At 39.0% G+C, this 18,748-nt stretch overlaps 1 protein-coding gene across 3 annotated transcripts in view; it reads left to right on the forward strand.

Moving 5' to 3' along the window:
- Positions 1–994: 994 nt before the first annotated feature.
- The window catches only part of mysm1 (Myb-like, SWIRM and MPN domains 1), a 105,723-nt gene continuing 87,969 nt past the window's right edge, over positions 995–18,748 (forward strand). The window contains exons 1-5 of one of the 3 annotated variants that reach the window (XM_043699291.1): positions 995–1,126; positions 7,268–7,346; positions 9,085–9,155; positions 10,099–10,176; positions 18,426–18,455. In XM_043699291.1, coding sequence (XP_043555226.1) covers positions 1,065–1,126; positions 7,268–7,346; positions 9,085–9,155; positions 10,099–10,176; positions 18,426–18,455 — 320 coding nt within the window. In that variant the 5' untranslated portion in view covers positions 995–1,064. The remainder of the gene's footprint in view (positions 1,127–7,267; positions 7,347–9,084; positions 9,156–10,098; positions 10,177–18,425; positions 18,456–18,748) is intronic. The other 2 variants (XM_043699289.1, XM_043699290.1) reach the window with 2 other exon arrangements.

Consider the following 18,748-nt stretch of genomic DNA (forward strand, 5'->3'; position numbering starts at 1 on the left):
CAAATACCTTGATGTTTAAAAAAGTGTGAACACTCTTCTTCACTGTTCTTAACACAGATTGCATTTCTCGTTCCTCCTTTTAATTAATGTATATTGCTCTTCTGATTGTCCAATTTTGCTTCATATTCTCATTATGGTGATTCACAACATGATTTTGATTGTGACTCATGAGGTTGTTCTTTCTATGAAGTTCACATTCATTTGCACTTAGTCTTTATAAATAGTGATATACAGAGATTTTCTCAAATTAATCAAGAGTCGCATATTTTGTTGCAGGTATAAAATAAGCTCAATGATACAAATTTGGGGGGATTTTAGGATAACTTCATGGCTGAAATCCCCCTTCTAACAAAACTTACGAAAAGTGAGCACACTAGCTTTCGGAGCGACGCTCCTTCATCAGGTGATTGTGGAGGGCTCGATCGTAACACAGAATTTAAAGCAAAAATTTTCAGTGTGATGTAACTGAAATTATACATTGAAGAATTGATTTGTCTGTTAAGCCTTTCATCTGTTAGAATACAGTGATAGTTTCACTTCTTTCATGTGTAAATCACAAAACCCTTGTTTTTAAAAAGTTGCATTCTCGGGTTAGCTGTTAACAACCTCCAACCTAACCATTGTTAACAGCTAACCGGAGAATGCAACTTTTTTAAAAAAAAAGGTTTTTGTGATTTACACATGAAAGAAGTGAAACTATCACTGTATTCTAACAGATGAAAGGCTTAACAGACAAATCAATTCTTCAATGTATAATTTCAGTTACATCACACTGAAAATTTTTGCTTTAAATTCTGTGTTACGATTGAGCCCTCCACAATCACCTGCTGAAGGAGCGTCGCTCCGAAAGCTAGTGTGCTTCCAATTAAACCTGTTGGATTATAACCTGGTGTTGTGTGATTTTTAACTTTGTACACCCCGGTCCAACACCGGCATCTCCGAATTACGAAAAGTGAGTATCCAAGCAGAGTCAGTGAGTGTGCATGGGGTGCTTCTGCTGATAGCCTACAGGGGGCAGCAGGTGAGTGGGCGGAAGTGACCGGAAATGACGTTGGTGGTCCAATATGGCGGAGGAAGTGGATGTAGATGTGGATATTGAAGGAGACGGAGCGGAGCTGAACCTGGGGTAAGAGGAGAGCTCGGGCCGGTGTCTGGGGTTTAGGTTGAGGTGCTGTTGCCGAGCCTGAATGTTCGGTGGGCGGGCGGGCGGTTGGATGGAGAGAGCCTGTGTGTCACCGCTAAACCTAGCACTGGGACAAGGGCCGGCAACCGCTTGGGTTTGTTTATCTCTGTCTCCCCCCAAAGCCAGTGATCCATTTGCAATGTCTACACGCTGAGCAGTTCACTAAATCACATCCACCTGCTTTCTTTATCCCCCAACTGAGAGACAACGACCTGCATCGCAGCCTGACTAAAATGAAGCAACGGGTATTTAATACGTTCAATAATCAAACCTGCAGTTTCCCCAGTGAGGTACAGGACGTACATCAGAGGATAGGCTTTGTATAGGAATCGCAGCTGCCAACTTCTGCCGTGGAAATTCCTACGAAACAAAACATTTCAAAGACAATCTGAGTTTTTGACTGAGGGGTAAATATTGGTCAGGAGAGCTTAACTTTTTTTTAAAGAATGGTACGGGATAGATTATGTACACATACTAGACATAGTGTTATGATTCGTCACAATGTGCACAACTTGAATTGAGGCTGTCAACTCTCCAGTCCTACTTGAACCCTCAACACTCCAAATCAAAAGTGCTATTGCTCTTCCCAAGAATAAAGATCAAAATTAAATAAGACACTTAGAATCATAGAATTGTTACAATGTTGATGGAGACCATTCAGTCTTTAATCTTTACAAACCATGTGAGGGAACAATGCACCTATCAATTCCTCACCTTTTCCTGTAATCCTGCAAAGATGTGCCTTTTTGGGAAATGACTGCATTCCCATTTAAGAAATGATTCTATTCCCATTTAAAAGATCAGTTGAACTATACACACGATCAGTGCATTCCAGTTCCTAGTGATTCAGTACGTGGAAGGTTTCTTCACATCATTGGATCTTTTGTCACTTAATATCTGTCCCATCTCGTTCTCAATCTTTACACCAATTAGACATTTTTCTCCTGATCTACTCTGTTGTGATCCCTCATGGTCTTTAGTACCTATATCAAATTTTCTCTCATCTTTTCACCAAAGAAATTAATCTCAACTTCTCCAACCAATCTTGTTACTGAAGTTTCACAACCCTGGAACGATTTTTGTAATCTTCTTTGCATGTGTAACGCCTCTATATTCTTCCGAAAGTGTACTGCTTGAAACTGGATACACTACTCCAGTTATGATGGAGCTATGACTTCGTGTTTAACATTGCTTCCTTGCTCTTATATTCTGTGCCTATATCAGAAAACATGTTGGGTGCCACTTGCTTTATTACTGAGCATTCCACCTTGAATAATTATCACATATACCCAGATCCCTCTGCACCTGCACTATTGGCATAAATATTGGATCATCGGCAGAAATTCTACTTCCACGTCTGGTTGAGTAAATTTAGTTCAGTAACCTTTAGATACTCTGTGAATGGCAAGACACTAAGAATTAGAATCCCTCCAATGTGGAAACAGGCCCCTTGGCCAACAAGTTCACACTGACACTCTGAAGAGGAACCCGCCCAGACCCATTTCATATTTACCCCTGACTAATGCACCTAACCTACACATCCCTGAACACTATGGGTAATTTAGCACAATCTTTGGATTGTGGGAGGATACCCATACAGACAAAGTGAGAATGTGCAAACTCTAGACAGTTGTCCGAGGGTGGAATTGAACCTGGGTCCTGGGTGCTGTGAGGCAGCAGTGCTAACCACTGAACCACCGTGCAACCCAAAGGAACAGAGCACAGAAGAAGAGAGGAATCTTCTGGTGCTTGTTCACAAATCCTTGAAGATAGGCAGGAGAGTTTTAATAGGTTAGTTAAGAAGGCACATGGGACGCTTGACTTTATCAGTCATGGCACAGTTTATAAAAACAAGGGGGCCACGTTGAAGCTGTATGGGACTTTGGTTAGGCCACAGCTGGAGTACTGTGGGCAGTTCTGGTCACCACACTATCGGAGAGATGAGATGATACTGGAGGGAGTGCAAAGGGGTATCACCAAAGTGTTGCCTATGATGGAACATTCAGCTATGAAGAAAGGCTGGGTAAGCTCGGGTTGTTTTCTTCAGAGGATGGTTGGGTCTGGAATGCACTGCCTGGAAGTGAAGTCGAGGCAGGAAACCTCAGAACCTTTAAAAAGTATTTGGATGAGTACTGGAAGTGTCATAACATTCAAAGCTATGGGCCTAGTGTGGGAAAGTCGGACTAGTGTAGGTGACAGAATATTTTTGACAGTATAGGAGTGATGAGTGGAAGGGCCTCTTCTTTACTGCATAATTCTATGTCTTTTGTGCTGGAGTCTCCTTGATAAGGATCTCTTTACAAGTTTGTCCAGGAATTCATGAATCCAGCAGCAGAGAGGATAGGCACTAGAAATCACACCTTTATAAGGTATGTGTAGGGTCAGTGTACCAGATGAGAAGGGTGTCAAGGTAGGTCGTCAGATGCATAGTGGTGGATGGGGCAAGATGTGATCAGGCCATCGGAATAGGAAGTGTTGTGGGGTGGTAAATTAGGATGCACAGGGTGTGGTGGTTTGATCAAATAGTAATTGTAAGGGATCGGGGGATGTGTACTTTAAGGAAGGGAGTCAATTTAAAAGTAATCCAAGAGTTTAGACTAGGTTTTTATCGTCTTAAGTTTACCCGCTTGACTGTTGAACTTAAGTGAGTTGTTACCCTTTGAATTCTCTTGACTTATTAATGGATCCTTTTGGAGGGTTCCAGATTGGAGGGGGGATTCAATTTCCCAAGAATTTGCTGGAGTCAGCTGCATCTGAGATTTTACGTAGTCCTAACACGCAACTCCAGTCTACATTGCTCCAATGACTTCCTGAGCATTGGAATATCTGGGTCCATATCTCTCTTTGTTTTTCCTACTAAAATGAATGAATACACACTTCTCTGCATTAAATTTCTTCTGTCGCTTGTTAATTCATTTCACCAACATCCTTTTGGATGTTATACATGATCTTCTCAGTCCACATTAATTCCAAATTTCATGTTATCTGTAATTTTTCCAATTTATTCTTATACCAATATTTAGGTTATAATGAAGAGCAGGAACCCTAATATCAATCCTTGAGGATAGACAAATTTTTAATCAGTAGGGAATTAAGGGTTAAAGGCAAGAAGGTGGAGTTGATGGTAATCAGATCAGTGATGATCTAATTGATTGGCAGAGCAGACTTGATGGGCTGAATGGCCTACTTCTGCTCCTGTTTCTTATGCTGCTGCCACTTTTATTCCTTGGGCTCAAACTTTACTTACAAGTCTGTCTGCAATTTAATTAAATGCCTTCTTGGAAATTAATACCACCACCTTGTCAACAGCATTATTCTTGTCAATCCTTTGTTACATCATTTTAAAATTCCAGTGATTAGATATGATTTGCCTTTAACAAGTCCAAACTGACTTTTATTTTAATAGACTTGCATTGGTCTAAGTGACAAATAATTTTTTTTCCCGAATTATCATTTCTAAGTGCTAATCACCATGTAGGCTTACTGGCCTGCAGTTCCTGGCATGTTTTTTTTTCACTCATTTTTGGGCAAGCGAATAATGTTTGCAATTCTTCAGTCCTTTTGCACCATCTGTGAGTTTATGGAAGGTTGAAAAATGATGGCTCGTGCCTCTACAATTTCCACTCTTGCTTCCTTCATTACCTTACAGCATCTCTTTTGGTTCTGGTGACTCAACTGTACCCCTCAATATATAGCTTTCTGCATGCTTGGGAACTGAGTTTTGTTTTTCATTTTACCCTTCATGTGAAGTCCACATTCTGGCATTTCCTAACAAAAATCAAGTCAAAAAGTGGACAGCTTTAGCCACAATTTTTAGAAAGAAGCAGATAGAAAACCCTGACCAAGCCTTAATTCGGAATCAGTTCACTTTTGATTTGTAGATTTTTTAAAATAGAAAGTTGTTTCCATAAGTTGATCGTTCAAGGACTAGGATTCATGGAATTAAGGTCTGGGTGAGGAATACAAAGGGACGAATTATTTTGTGCAACATACAAGCATGGATTCAAATAGGCTGAATGGTTTCTGGTTTTGGCATTATGACTGATTCATAACTACCCCCCCCCCCCTCAAAAGGTTGGAAACGTTTGTTTACTTTGGTTTTAAAAAAAAAGGTAAATTGAATGATCTTTATTCTTGAGTCAACCTTGAGATGATCAAAAACACTGCCCATTTCCTAAGTTACATTATCACTAATCCTTTGGGCTTTGTAGCAACCTGAATGTATTAATCAAAATGAAGCTCTTCTCATGTGCCCTACTTTGAGATACCGCGTGTATATGGTTGTGCAAAACAATTTAAAAATACTGTGCATTTAAATTAATTAGCATGCACTGCAAAATAAACGAGGGATGTTAAGTTATCACTTCTGCGATCGCTTGGTTCCCGGGTTATACAATCTTCTGATCTGACTTGTAAAAGGCAAATCATATATCTCAATTTTCAAATATCTCCTCAGCCTTTCACATTTCTAGCTCAGTAATTTTTTCCAGTCCTGCAAAATGCATGGATGTCTAGGCTCTTTCAGTGCCTTTTAAGTATTTCCAGCTTTGCTAGTGGTGCTGATGATTTCAGCTTCAAGCATGGAATTCCAAAAGGTTAATAATGGGAACTATTATGGATTTCACATTCTGTATAACCACCTCCAACCATGCTACTGTTGGAGCAATCTCAAGTAAAAATGAAGTGGCAGTGAAAATTTTAATTACCAATTATATTGATATTATATAGTTGAAATAATATGGCATGATCATTTGAGGGTTTAAGTTACTGCGTATTAAACTTCTGTAAATTTGCACACCACTTAAGTCTTTGACAAACCTTCATGGATCTTGTACAAACACTGATGTGTTACAAAGGATCCTGAATACTAGCAGTCAGTCAATCAATCAATTGTGGACAAAGTTAAAAATCACACAACACCAGGTTATACTCCAGCAGGTTTATTAGTTGCAGTGGCTTTCGGAGCGCTGCTACTTTATCCTTCAACACCTGATGAAGGAGCAGTGGTCTGAAAGCTGGCGCTTTCAAATAAACCTGTTGGACTATTACCTGGCGTTGTGTGATTTTTAACTTTGTCCACCCCGGTCCAACATCAGCTCCTCCTCAATTGTGTCTATTCCTCAATGAAAATAATGTTATCACTCATAAATAAAGTGCTTTATTCTTAAAATGTACCAATAGAAATGACATGCCAATAAGTCAACCAACATTAGTCTCTCTCTGGATTCCGTTGTAAAACTGGAAATCCTAGCTTGGAATCCTTGGGTTTAGCGACCTTTGGTTCCTTGTAAAATGGTATTGAATTATTGATTTGAATGACAGCATGTTAAATTGAAGTTGATAAATCAATTTGGATGATATGTATTATGTGGTACATGCAAGCTGTGATAGTCAACTATATACTATCTGTTCTGGAAACTTAGCACCCTGGTATGAGGAACGAATGTGGGTGGAGGAACCATACTTGCTCTGAAGAGGCAAGTTGTTCATTTAAATATTTCAATTAAACTAAATTCTCTTTTCACTTTTAACATAAGCTAGTCAGATTTCCAAAGTCCTTGGAGACCTGGTATCTTATTAAAGAGAAGACTGTTGTCTGGAGGTAAATACTTTTTCAGCATTGATTATAGGCAGCAAAGGCAGGACGCTTCTCCTATATTCCAAAAAGTAACAAGCATCCCTTCTAGAAATCAGCACCCGTTCCTATCACTCATAATAATCACTTGATCCTCCAAACTACATTGTACCATCCCCCTCATAATCTCTACCCTGGCAGCAGCACACTGATCTATGCAGAAAGAGGCTGCATTCAAGGCAATAATTTCCATTGTTATGGAGTCAATCCAAGTGAGCTGGCTGGCTTCTACACAGGGATTTTTACTGAAATCAACTGTCCATCCACAATGAGACGTTAACATTTTGCGGCATTTGGGAAACCTGGACTTCTGACCAGAACTCCACTGTTCCGGTTTAAAAATCCTGCCCCTGTGAAGACGGGGGTGGGGGCGGTTAATTCTTTGATATAGAATCGATTTCATTGTTAATGATCCTGAACCAAGCAAAAAAACAAATTTCTGTTTTCAGTGAGGACTGTGGCACGGTTCCTGGCTTTCTGCAGGACCATTACCTGGATTCTTCCTGGAGGAATAACAATGGTTTTTTGGTAAGTTGTAAAATGCAGCATTGTGATGAGAATTTTTTAATTTGTAGAATTTATTAAATATAAAAATGCAATTTGTTGTGAGACATTAGTTTTCCAATTCAAAATCAAACTCTGCAACTACATATAGATCGTTAATAGTGTTATAAATTTGGGCCATCTTTTCAGGTTCAGTGGGACCAGTGCTCTTGTAGACAGACTAAAGTCTTTGTGGAGTTAACTCTAGTATCATATTTACATGTTTAAAAGGCATCAGAAGGATGGCTCATATTGTTCACAGATACTCAATATCTTTTGCACATGGACTTCAGTCTTCAAGTGGCTTCCTGTGCTAGTATTATTGAACTTCCTGATCTCCCGAGGGAAAATATTCTCCTCACTGCTGACAGTTAAAAAAGCACTCCAACTTAATAAAAATAAATGTGTACACATCTGCAACCTTACAGCCCCTGTTGGAACACTATCCAAACTCTACAAATAGACAGCCCCTCCTCTCACTGGTATATCTCTTGGTTAACTGAAATTGTCACCAACCTTCAGCCTTCCATAGAAAATCTGGACAACTCTCAACAGCTTTTGAACAGGTTGGGAAAGTGTGCCCACTTTCTCCACAAGTGCAACATGAGAGACCAACTCAAATCATGACTGTAGCCATCCACCTCAGAACATTGCCCATATATTAAGCTTTTGACCTGGTGGTAGCACTGCCACTAACATTGACACAGAATTGACACTGCTTCCATACCAAATTGAATTTAAAAAATGTCAAAAGATATACCAAGGAAATGCTTGATATAGCAAGAGCATCAAATATTATTGTAATTAATTTATGCAGTTCATCCTCCATACAGTAATGCAAGGTTAATACTATTCCACCTTTTATGTGTGACAAGCAAGGTGCCTTCTACCTACCCTGCAGCATCTACAGCTTCTTCAGCTCAGTGAAAATTTTGCTGGTTATCTTTTTTGGCTTTTTTGTTGCAAAAACGTCCTCCACTTACTCTGTATAACCACTTGATGATCAAAGACATTCTGACACAATAAGTCTATTGATTACTGAGTCAACCAAATAACTTACATATTATTTACAGACAATGGGTAACATTACAGGAATTTTAAAATGTGTCTGGTTATTTTGGGTTCCCCTCAAAGGACTAATTGTTTTCTCTATCTGCCCTATTGAATCCTGTCATTATTTTAAATATCTCAAATTGAGCACATCATGGAAGAATAAACAAAAGGTATGCAAAATATCCTAATAATTTTAAGTGAAGGGGAAGTGGTGAATAGGTCCTGAAATATAAGAATTAATGTAAATATTAGTGCATTTTATGACCTCAGGGCTTCCTGGGGTGTTTTACAGCTATTAAACCAGTTTTACAGTTTACAGGGGTTCCCAATTTAGGAATGTCTGGTTTATGAACACTCATACTTACAAATGCGATCCCATACAGGGGTTTAATTTTAAAGATCTGACCTATAGATGTTTCCTGTGCTTATGAGCGGTGACTTTATGTTGTCCTACATTGTGTTCCAATTTGCAAACGGACTTGAGAATGGAATCCGTTTGCAACCTATGGACTGTGTGTAATTATTTTCCTGTTGTAGGCAATTATGGACACACATTTCTTCAGATCTAGCTCTCAAAAACAACAAAGATGGACATTTTGAAATAATTTGCTGTTCATTGAAGGATAAATATTTAAATGTTTTGAGTTTTCATTGTTCTTTCTCTTTGCAGTCTTGGACTTTGGATAGCTCTCTCAGTGAAGAGAATAGAGCTGCTATTGAAAAGATGCTACAGGAGGAAGAGTATCCTTTCATTGGTACAGATTCATGTTGCTGGAGTTAGATGTAACTATGGTGGTACATATTCTCTTCTAATGCAACAAACATTCCAATTTCAGACTTTATCTCTCTTTATTTTACCTTTATAACTCCTAATCCTGAGAAATTTCTCCATTTTCTTTAATTGGATTCTCCTTTAATTTCATCCTGCAAATCAACTTTGCATTTTCGTGAGTTTCCTCTAATTTCAATATTAGATGTGATCTTTGCATCTTTGACATCTATACCATTGAATTTAATTATTTCTGAGAAATTCCTCATCTCTCTCACGTCCAAAATTTATTCCTTGGGTTTATGTAGGGAATCTAATCCAATCTAATAATCTAGTCTCATCATCAGTCTGCTCTGCTGAAAAACTGTTTCCTCGATAGTTTTCTTTATCCTCCATTTCCTGAAGAGGTTAATTCCTTGCATATGGTTACCTGGACACAAACGTACAGCATTACTTCATTCAGGTGTTGCTTCCTGAAATGGAAGATTGACCAGCAAGTGTTCTTGTCAATTTCCCATTGAGGAACTTTGTAACCAGGTCCAAATCCATGCATCCACAATTTCCAGTCAGAATTGTTGAATAGCAATCCAGGTGGAGCACCTGAGTTAACTTGTTTTTGCTTAATCTGATTAGTTCATATCCTCCATCCGATTTGGATTGGATTATTCAAATCAGCACGGAACTGTAATTAAACATAGGACCATCCTATTCAGACATTAGCAGACACTTCTTTCTTATTAACGTAAATCTATGAAGAATTTGTGAAACATGAAGCTAACATATTAAAGCTAACTGATAATAAAATGGCTCACAAATACAGCTTGTATGTGATCAAGTTGTAATCTTTTGTACCGTGAAGCAGTCATAACGTAACTCATTTTTAAAAATTATTTCCGTTCCTTAACCATTTGCTAGATACTACCTAACAGGGAAAAAGTATCCTCAAAACAGCTGGCCTGATCACCAAGAGACTGAGAAAATACCTGTGAAAAGGTGAATTGTATAGTAAATGTACTGTATGGGAAATGAAGGTCCACTTTATTCATATTCAAAGCATATAATATATTACTTTTAACTGAACTTTAATTTAAACCTGTCTCTAAGATGCCTAATAAAATGCAATGACACCAGAAAATATATTTGAATAAACACACATGACGAATGTAAGGGGATACAATGGCCAACTCCCTGGTCTGTTAGTCCAGAGACCCAGGTAATTTTCTGGAGACCCGGGTTAAAATCCCACCATGTCAGATGGTGGAATATGAATTCAATAAAAATAGTCTGGAATTGAGAGTCTAATGATGACTGTGAACCATTGTTGATTGTTGGAAAAACTCATCTGGTTCACTGATATACTTTAGGGAAGGAAACTGCCATCCTTACCTGGTCTGGCCTACATGGTTACTTCAGATACACAGCAACATTGTTGACTCTTTACTGCCCTCTGGACAATTATGGATGGGCAATAACTGGTGGCCCAACCAGTGAAGCACCCGCTTGTGAATGAATAAATACCTATATTAAAAGTCAGTTAGGATCAAATAAAATATCCCTTGTTGATCAGTGCTTTTATCCAATTGAAAGTTGACCAAAATCTCATCAAGTTAAAATTTCAGATTCATTCTCAGTCCTATGATAAGTTAACTGTTCTCAAATGATGTCTATAATTTATAGGATATATAAACTATATTCTATAATGTAGCTATAGTGACTGTGTTTCAGAAGGGAATATTGCTCAAGGTAAGCTTGTAATGTTTTAAGGTTTAAAATGTGCACTTTTGGATATCAGGTAGGGACAGGATTGAACTTGGTTATGAACCCTTCTGCAATCAAATAACATGCTCATATTAACTGTTATGATTTATAATTGAATAATGGTTAATAGGTAAGTTAGTGGAATGTACCCAACACCTCAAAAACAGTATTTTCAGGCAGTTCGGAACGGAAAGAAAGACAAGAGGAAACATGAACCCAGAACCTGTTGTATTATTTTCATGTGTGGACTTTTGGAGTATTACTACTTAGTACAATTTCTATAGTGTCATTTAAATTGTTGCTTTGTAGAGTGTTAAAATATTTAATGGTTTCTTAATGTATTAATAAAAGGAAAATGTAGAACAATTACAAAATGGAAGAAAAGTTGTTTTTATGGGTGACTTCAACTTCCCGTACATTGATTGATTGGAACCTCCATAGTACAGTTGGTCTGGATGGAGCCGATTTTGTCAGGTGTGTCCAGGAAGGATTCCTGACTCCATATGTAGATAGGCCGACTAGGGGGAAAGCCATATTGGATTTGGTGCTAGGCAACAAGCCAGGCCAGGTGTCAGATCTCTCGGTGAGAGAGCATTTTGGTGACAGTGACCACAGCTGCCTCACCTTTACCAGAGACATAAAGGGGGATAGGAACAGACAGTATGGGAAGGTATTTAATCGGGGGAGGGGAAATTATACTGCTATTAGAGAGGAACTATGGAGTATAAATTGGGAACAGTTCTGTGGGAAATGCCCAACAGAAATGTTGAGGCTTTTTAGGGAGCGCTTGTTGCGACTGTTGGATAATTTTGTCCCACTGAGACAGGCAAGGACTGGTATGGTGAAGGAGTCTTGGATGACAAGAGAAGAGGTGCACCTTGTCAAGAGGAAGAAGGAAGCTTACTTAAGATTGAGGAAGCAAGGATCTGGCAGAGCTTTTGAGGATTACAGGGTAGCTAGTAAAAAAAACTCAAAAATGGACTGAGGAGAGCTAGGAGGGGGCACAAAAAAGCCTTGACGTTAAGGAATAGGGAAAAACCAAAGGCATTGTACATTTCAGTGAGGGATAAGAGAATGATCAGAGAGAGGGTAGGACCGATCAAGGATAGTGAGGAGGTAGGGGAGGCCCAAAATGAGTTTTTTGCTTCAGTCTTCACTCAAGAGAGGGACCTTGTTGATAGTGAGAACATCGTGGACTTAATAGGCTTGAACAGTTTGATATTAAGAAAATGAATGTGCTGGAAATTCTGAGAAGCATCTAGATAGATAAGTCCCCAGGGCCAGACCAGATATATCCAAGGTTACTACGGGGAGCGAGAAATGAGATTGCTGCGCTTCTGGTGATGATCTTTGCATCCTCACTCTGCACGGGAGTAGTACCAGGTGATTGGAGGGAGGCGGATATTGTTCCTCCGTTCAAGAAAGGGAATAGGGAAATCCCTGGGAATTACAGACCAGTCTTATGTCTGTGGTAAACAAGGTACTGGAAAGGATTCTGAGAAATAGGTTTTATGACTATTTGGAAAAACATACTTTGATTAAAGATCGTCAGCATGGCTTTGTGAGGGGCAGGTCATGCCTCACAAGCCTTACTGAGTTCTTTGAGGATGTAACAAGATAAGTTGACAAAGGTTGAGCAGTGGGTATGGTGCATATGGATTTCAATAAGGCATTTGATAAGGTTCCCCGCAGTAGGGTCATTCAGAAAGTTGGGAGATATGAGCTACAGAGAAATTTAGCTGTCTGGATACAGAATTGGCTGCCCGAAAGAATACAGCAAATGGTAGTGGATGGAAAGTATTCTACCCGGAAGCCGGTGACTGGTGGTGTCCCGTAGGGATCTGTTCTTGGGCCTCTGCTCTTTGTAGTTTTTATAAAAGATGTGTATGAAGAAGTGGAATGGTGGATTAATAGGTTTGAAGACACAAAGTTTGGTGGTGTCGTAGATAGAGTGGAGGGCTGTTGCAGGCTACAGCAAGACATTAACAGGATGCAGAGGTGGGCTGAGAAGTAGCAAATGGAGTTCAACCTGGACAAATGCGAAGGAATTCATTTTGGAAGGTCAAATTTGAATGCTGAATACACGGTTAAAGACAGGATTCTTAGCAATGTGGAGGAACAGCAGGATCTTGGGGTCCACATACATAGATCCCTCAAAGTTGCTATCCACATTGATAGGGTTGTTAAGAAGGCGTATGGTGATTTGGTTTTCATTAGCAGGAGGACTGAGTTTAAGAGCTGTAGCTCTATAAAACCCTGGTTAGACCACACTTGGAATATTGTGTCCAGTTCTCGTTGCCTTATTATAGGAAGGATGTAGATGCTATAGAGAGGGTGCAGAGGAGATTTACCAGGATGCTGTCTGGATTGGAGGGTATGTCTAATGAAGAGAGGTTGAATGAGCTAGAGCTTTTCACACTGGAGAGAAGGAAGAAAGAGAAGTGACTTGATAGAGGTGTACAAGGTAATGAGAGCTATAGAGAGAGTAGGTAGCCAGAGACTTTTCCCCAGGCCACAAATGGCTGTCACACGGAGTCATAATTTTAAGGTGATTGGACGAAGGTATAGGGAGATGGCAGATGTTCTTTATGTAGAGTGTGGTGAGTGTGTGGAATGCACTGCCAGCGGTGGTAGTAGAGTCAGACACATTGGGGCATTTAAGCAACTGCTGGACGAGCACATGGATGGCAGTAAATTGAGGGGTGTGTAGGTTCGGTTGATCTTGGATTAAGATAAATGCTTGACACATCATGGGCCAAAGGGCCTGTACTGTGCTGTGTTGTTCTATGCTCTATGAAGCTATTCCAGCCCATGCCCATGTCAGCTCCCTGTAAGGCAAACTGACTCATTGCTAATCTGCATTTTTCTGTGGCTCAGCAAATAATTTTGCCTCAGAAGATTATCAGTCTTGCTTTGAAAGCCATTGTAGATCTTAGCCACTCCCAGTGTAAGAAGAAAGTTTTGCCTCACACTGCAATTGCTCCTCTTACCACTTCCTTTAAATTGGATAATGATCTTACTACCACTAGAAATCAACTCTCTCCAGACCCCTAATGGTTTGAACATCTCATTTTAATCTCTTATCCAAGGAGGACAACTTCACCTTCTCCAATTTATCCATGTGATAGAAGTTCCAAATTACTGGGAACCTTCCTATGAATCTTTTTTTTGCAATGTCTCTAATGCTATCACATCCTTCCTAACGTGTGGTGCTTATGATGGCGCAATGGATAGTAAATAATGTTTTATGCAGATTTATTTTAATTTCCTTACTTTTGTATTCTGTGCCTGAAGATCTCTGTTACCACTTTCTTATCCTGCCCTACCACCTTCAGTGATTTGAGCATACATACTCTAAGGTCAGTGGGATCCTGCACCCTCTTTAAAATCGTATGTTTTATATATTTCCTTGCTTCATTGTTGCCACTTAAATCAATAATTTATTTATTTCATTTTTGATTGTCTTACCCTGACAAGTGCTACTAGTGTCGTTTTTAACTCTGGCTGTTGAGTATTCACGGGAAAAATCCAGTGGTTAACTTTCCTTCTAACCTTATCTGTCTACAAGCGACTTCTACATTATATTTAATGCCTTCTGAGGGAGAAATCCTAATGTCAACGGTAACCAACAGCACCACTGGTAACCATGGAGCACTTTGCTAAGGTTTTTGGCCAGGTTAATCCAGTTTAAAAAAAAGGTTACTTTGCTATTGCTGCTAACTGTCCTGAAAAAGGGTTACACCCGAAACATGACTTCTCCACCTCCTGATGCTGCCTGTCTTGTTGTGTTCTTCCAGCCTCCTGTCAACTGTCAGAACTCAGCTGCAGAAGGGCAGTATAAAATTGGCCACAGGAATTGCCTTGCCTTTGATGTTTCTATGAAGAGAAATGGATTAGAGCAAAATCTTTGCACTATAACCGATTGTGAGCAGAAGTCCATGTTAGATTGTTTGGTGCATTTGTTTTCAAGTGCAATATGCCATTTTGCCAATTTACTGTAGAAAAAAAATTAATAGAACACAAATATTTCTCCTCTCATCCTTGCATCCATTTTAGGATTTGATTTTTTTTTTGTCAAGTTATTACATAGAATTCTCTTCAGAATTAAACTATTGCTCTCAATTATGGTACAGGCATGAACTGAAGTTGCGCAATTTAATAACCAATAAATTTAGGATAAGGTACGTTGCAACTTTGAGTTTCAAATAACACAAACGTATGCATCCATCCCTCTCCTTAATCTGTATTCTGTGCTTTCATCCTGCAACAGTTGTGGTTTTATGCTCTTCTCCACATATCTTTGTATTAGTTCCTGGGATTTTGGCATCACTGACTAGACCAGCATTATTACCCATCACTAGTTACCCAAAGAAGATGTTGGTGAGCTGCCTTTTTTGAACTATTGCAGTCCTTACGGTGTATGTATACCCACACTGCTCTTAGGAAGAAAATTCCAGGATTTTAACTCACCTTATAATGAAGGTACTGCAATATAGTTCCAAGTCATAATGATGTGTGGCTCCTAGATGTTGCAGGTGGTGATGTTCCCATTTGTTTGCTTCCCTTGTCATTCTAGGTGTTTGAGCCATGGGTTTGGATTGTGCTCTCGAAGGATCCTTGATAAGTTGTTGCAGGACTTTGTAAATGGTACATATTACAGAGTGGTGAATGGGGTGCCAATCTAGCAGGCTGCTCTATCCTGAAATGTTTTGAACTTCTCGAGTGTTATCAGAGCTACTGAAGTACAGCAGAGAATTCCATTCCGACTCCTGAATTTGCCTTGTAAACAGTGGACAGGCTTTGAGTTCTCAGGAAATGAATTACTTCCACAAAATTCCTAGACTTTGATCTTGTAGCCACTGTACTTATTGGGTTTGTCCAGTTCATTTTCTAATGATGGTAACCTCAGGATATTTATCGTGGGGGTTTCAGTAATTGTAATGCCGCTGAATATTAAGGGACAATGGTTGCATGTTCTTTTGTTCGAGATGGCAGTTGCCTGGCACTTGTGTGTCGTGCATGTTACTTGCGACTTATCAGCCTGAGTCTGGATGCTTTTCAGGTTTAATTGCATTGGGACATATTCTGCTTTAGTATCTGAAGAGTCATGAATGGTACTAGACTTTGTGTAATAATAAGTGACTATCCCCACCCCGACTTCATGATGGAGGAAAGGTAATTAATAAAACAGCTGAAAGTGACCTAGCACACTAATCTGAGGAGCTAAGGGTCTTGTGGTGCAGTGGTTATGTCCCTCTCTCTGAGACAGGAGGCTGTGGTTCACGTCCCACTTGCTCCAGAGATGTGCAATAACAGCTGTGAACGGATTGATTAGGAAAATATTAATGCACTCTTTATTAAAAACTCTTGTGATACAATGGTCGTATCTGTGCTTCTGGACTAAGAGGCCTAGGTTCAAGTCGTACCTGCTCCAGAGGTACATCATAACACATCTAAACAGTTGATTTAAAAGATCCTAACCTGAGGAACTCTGTGTGCTTGGGACACAGTGGTAATGTCCCTGTCCCTGAGCCAAGAGACCTCTGTTAAAGTCTCACCTGTTACAGAGATATGCAATAACTTCTCTGAATAGAATAACTTCTATGAACTCCAGCACTATTGCCTTGGCATATGTGAGGCTGGGATCCCTTGAAGGAGATCTCAGTGGATCATTCACTCAACCTTTCTGACTGAAAGTGGTTGTAAATATTTCAGCCTTGTCCTCTTCACTGAAGTGCTGGCTACACACATCAGTAATTCTGGGGATATTTCTGTAGCCTGTTCCTCCTGTCAGTTGTTTAATTTACCACCACCATTTGCAATTGTGCCAGAACCACAGAGCTTAGATCAGATTCATTGGTTGTGGATCACTTAGCTCTGATTATTACATGCTACTGCTTATGTACCTTATTATCTCATTGGTAACCTATGTCAAAAATACATTTGATATTTTATTGAAGTTGTTTTCTTTGTTCACGTTTTTTATTATGGGATGAGAGTAAAAGCCTAATTTATGTACAATTTTAACACATTTGAAAATGGACTTTGTGACCAAGTGTAAAGGAAAATGTCTTTTTCAATAGAAAAGCTTAAGTCCTTCTTGTGTGCCTGTAGATCATTTAGTGTAATACTCGCTGCTGCTTTCTGTGATTGAACATTTTGTTCTCAGCTAAAATTGTTCTGTTGGTAGTGTAAATAGCAAAATGTTCAGAATTGTGCACTGGAATGTTTATTAAGAAATTAATCATTGGATGCAGGCAGCAATCTCATATAGCCAACATGTTCTGTAAAGGTCAATGTTTAATTAAAGTGGAAAATTCTGATGTCTGTCACTGTGTGGCAAAAGTTGAGTACTGTACTTACATGACAGCCTTGTTATCAAGGAATTATTAGCAGTTAAATAATTTAAGAGTTGAATAGGAGCTGCTTCATTCTCACCTCTGCCAACCCTATATAGATGTGTACTGAGTTTAAAGACTAGTAGTTGGGCAAAATACTTGAGGTTGCCATTTAGGATAAGCATTTGTCTAGACAGCAAAATGATGAATTGTCAAAATTTATATGCTATATAATGGATTCGTGGATGTGAACACTTTAAGTTCCTGATCTAACTTGCATAACTGGTGAAAGGTTCTGATTGAAGGTCATCTGCAGATCAAAAGCAAATCATTTGAAAATATTTTCTCTCACCTCTGTGTAGCTGGTTTAAGTGCTTGTGGGATGGGAACAAGAGGTCTGTTAAATTGTCAGCAGTTACACTTAAGTATTTTTATATAAAACATATCAACATTTTAAAAAAAAATGCTACTGCAAATGAGTATTGTAGACAGATTTAGCATCCTCATTTCAAACAAAGGCTTAGATGCATCATAAGCAATTTAGAGAACGTTCACTTGTCTGATACCTGCGTCTAGGGCCAGGTGATCCTACAAGGAAAGATTGGACAGACTGGGCTTCCATTCATTGAAATTTAGAGGTGACCTTTATGGAATCTATATGATGGTGAGAGGATTTGGCAGGATGAATACTGTGAAGATATTTCCACTTGTGAGAGTGACTAGAATTAGGAAACGCAGTTTAAAAATATGGAGTCTTCGACTTTAGACAGAGCTGAGAGGATTTTATTTTCCCTCTGAGGATCATTGGTCTTTGAGACTCTTTTCCATAGAGCAGTGGAAGCAAAATATTTCAAGGTAAAGGTAGATAGGTAGATTCTAGACTAACAAGAGAGTCAAAGGTTATTGGAGGTATGTTGGAATGTGGAGCTGAGACCACGATTAGATCAGCATTAATCTTACTGAACGGCAAAGGAGCTCGAGGAACCAAACGGCCTAATTCCTATGTTTATAAGTTTGTAAATATTGATTAGTAAAGAAATGTTAAGTACTTGTAATGGTAACAATTTACAGCTTTGTTTTCTTGTTGAAAATTCTCTTTATTTTCTTCTCTGTATGCATTGACTTTTATTCCTGTTCTTACCACAGTATTCGTCAGAAGAAAGCTATGAAAAGCCGGTATGTATGATTTGCTGTACTTAAATATTTATTTAAAAGCTGCTTTGTCTAAGGCAATTCATTTGCAATGTAGTTTTTTTTAAAAAAAATGTCTGATGTATTCTGTTAAATATGTTCATATTTAATAGGAATATATTTAATAGGAATTTGTTTTCCTTTTGGAAATTCTGGGCAGTACACTTGAGAAAGGAAAAAGGGGTTTGGTTTCTTTTTATTCATTCACGCGATGTGGGCGTCACTGGCTAGGCCAGCATTTATTGTTAGTCCCTAATTACCCAGAAGGTAATTAAAGG

This window comes from Chiloscyllium plagiosum, chromosome 11 (genome assembly GCF_004010195.1).
Source record: "Chiloscyllium plagiosum isolate BGI_BamShark_2017 chromosome 11, ASM401019v2, whole genome shotgun sequence".
NCBI classification, from domain to species: domain Eukaryota; kingdom Metazoa; phylum Chordata; class Chondrichthyes; order Orectolobiformes; family Hemiscylliidae; genus Chiloscyllium; species Chiloscyllium plagiosum.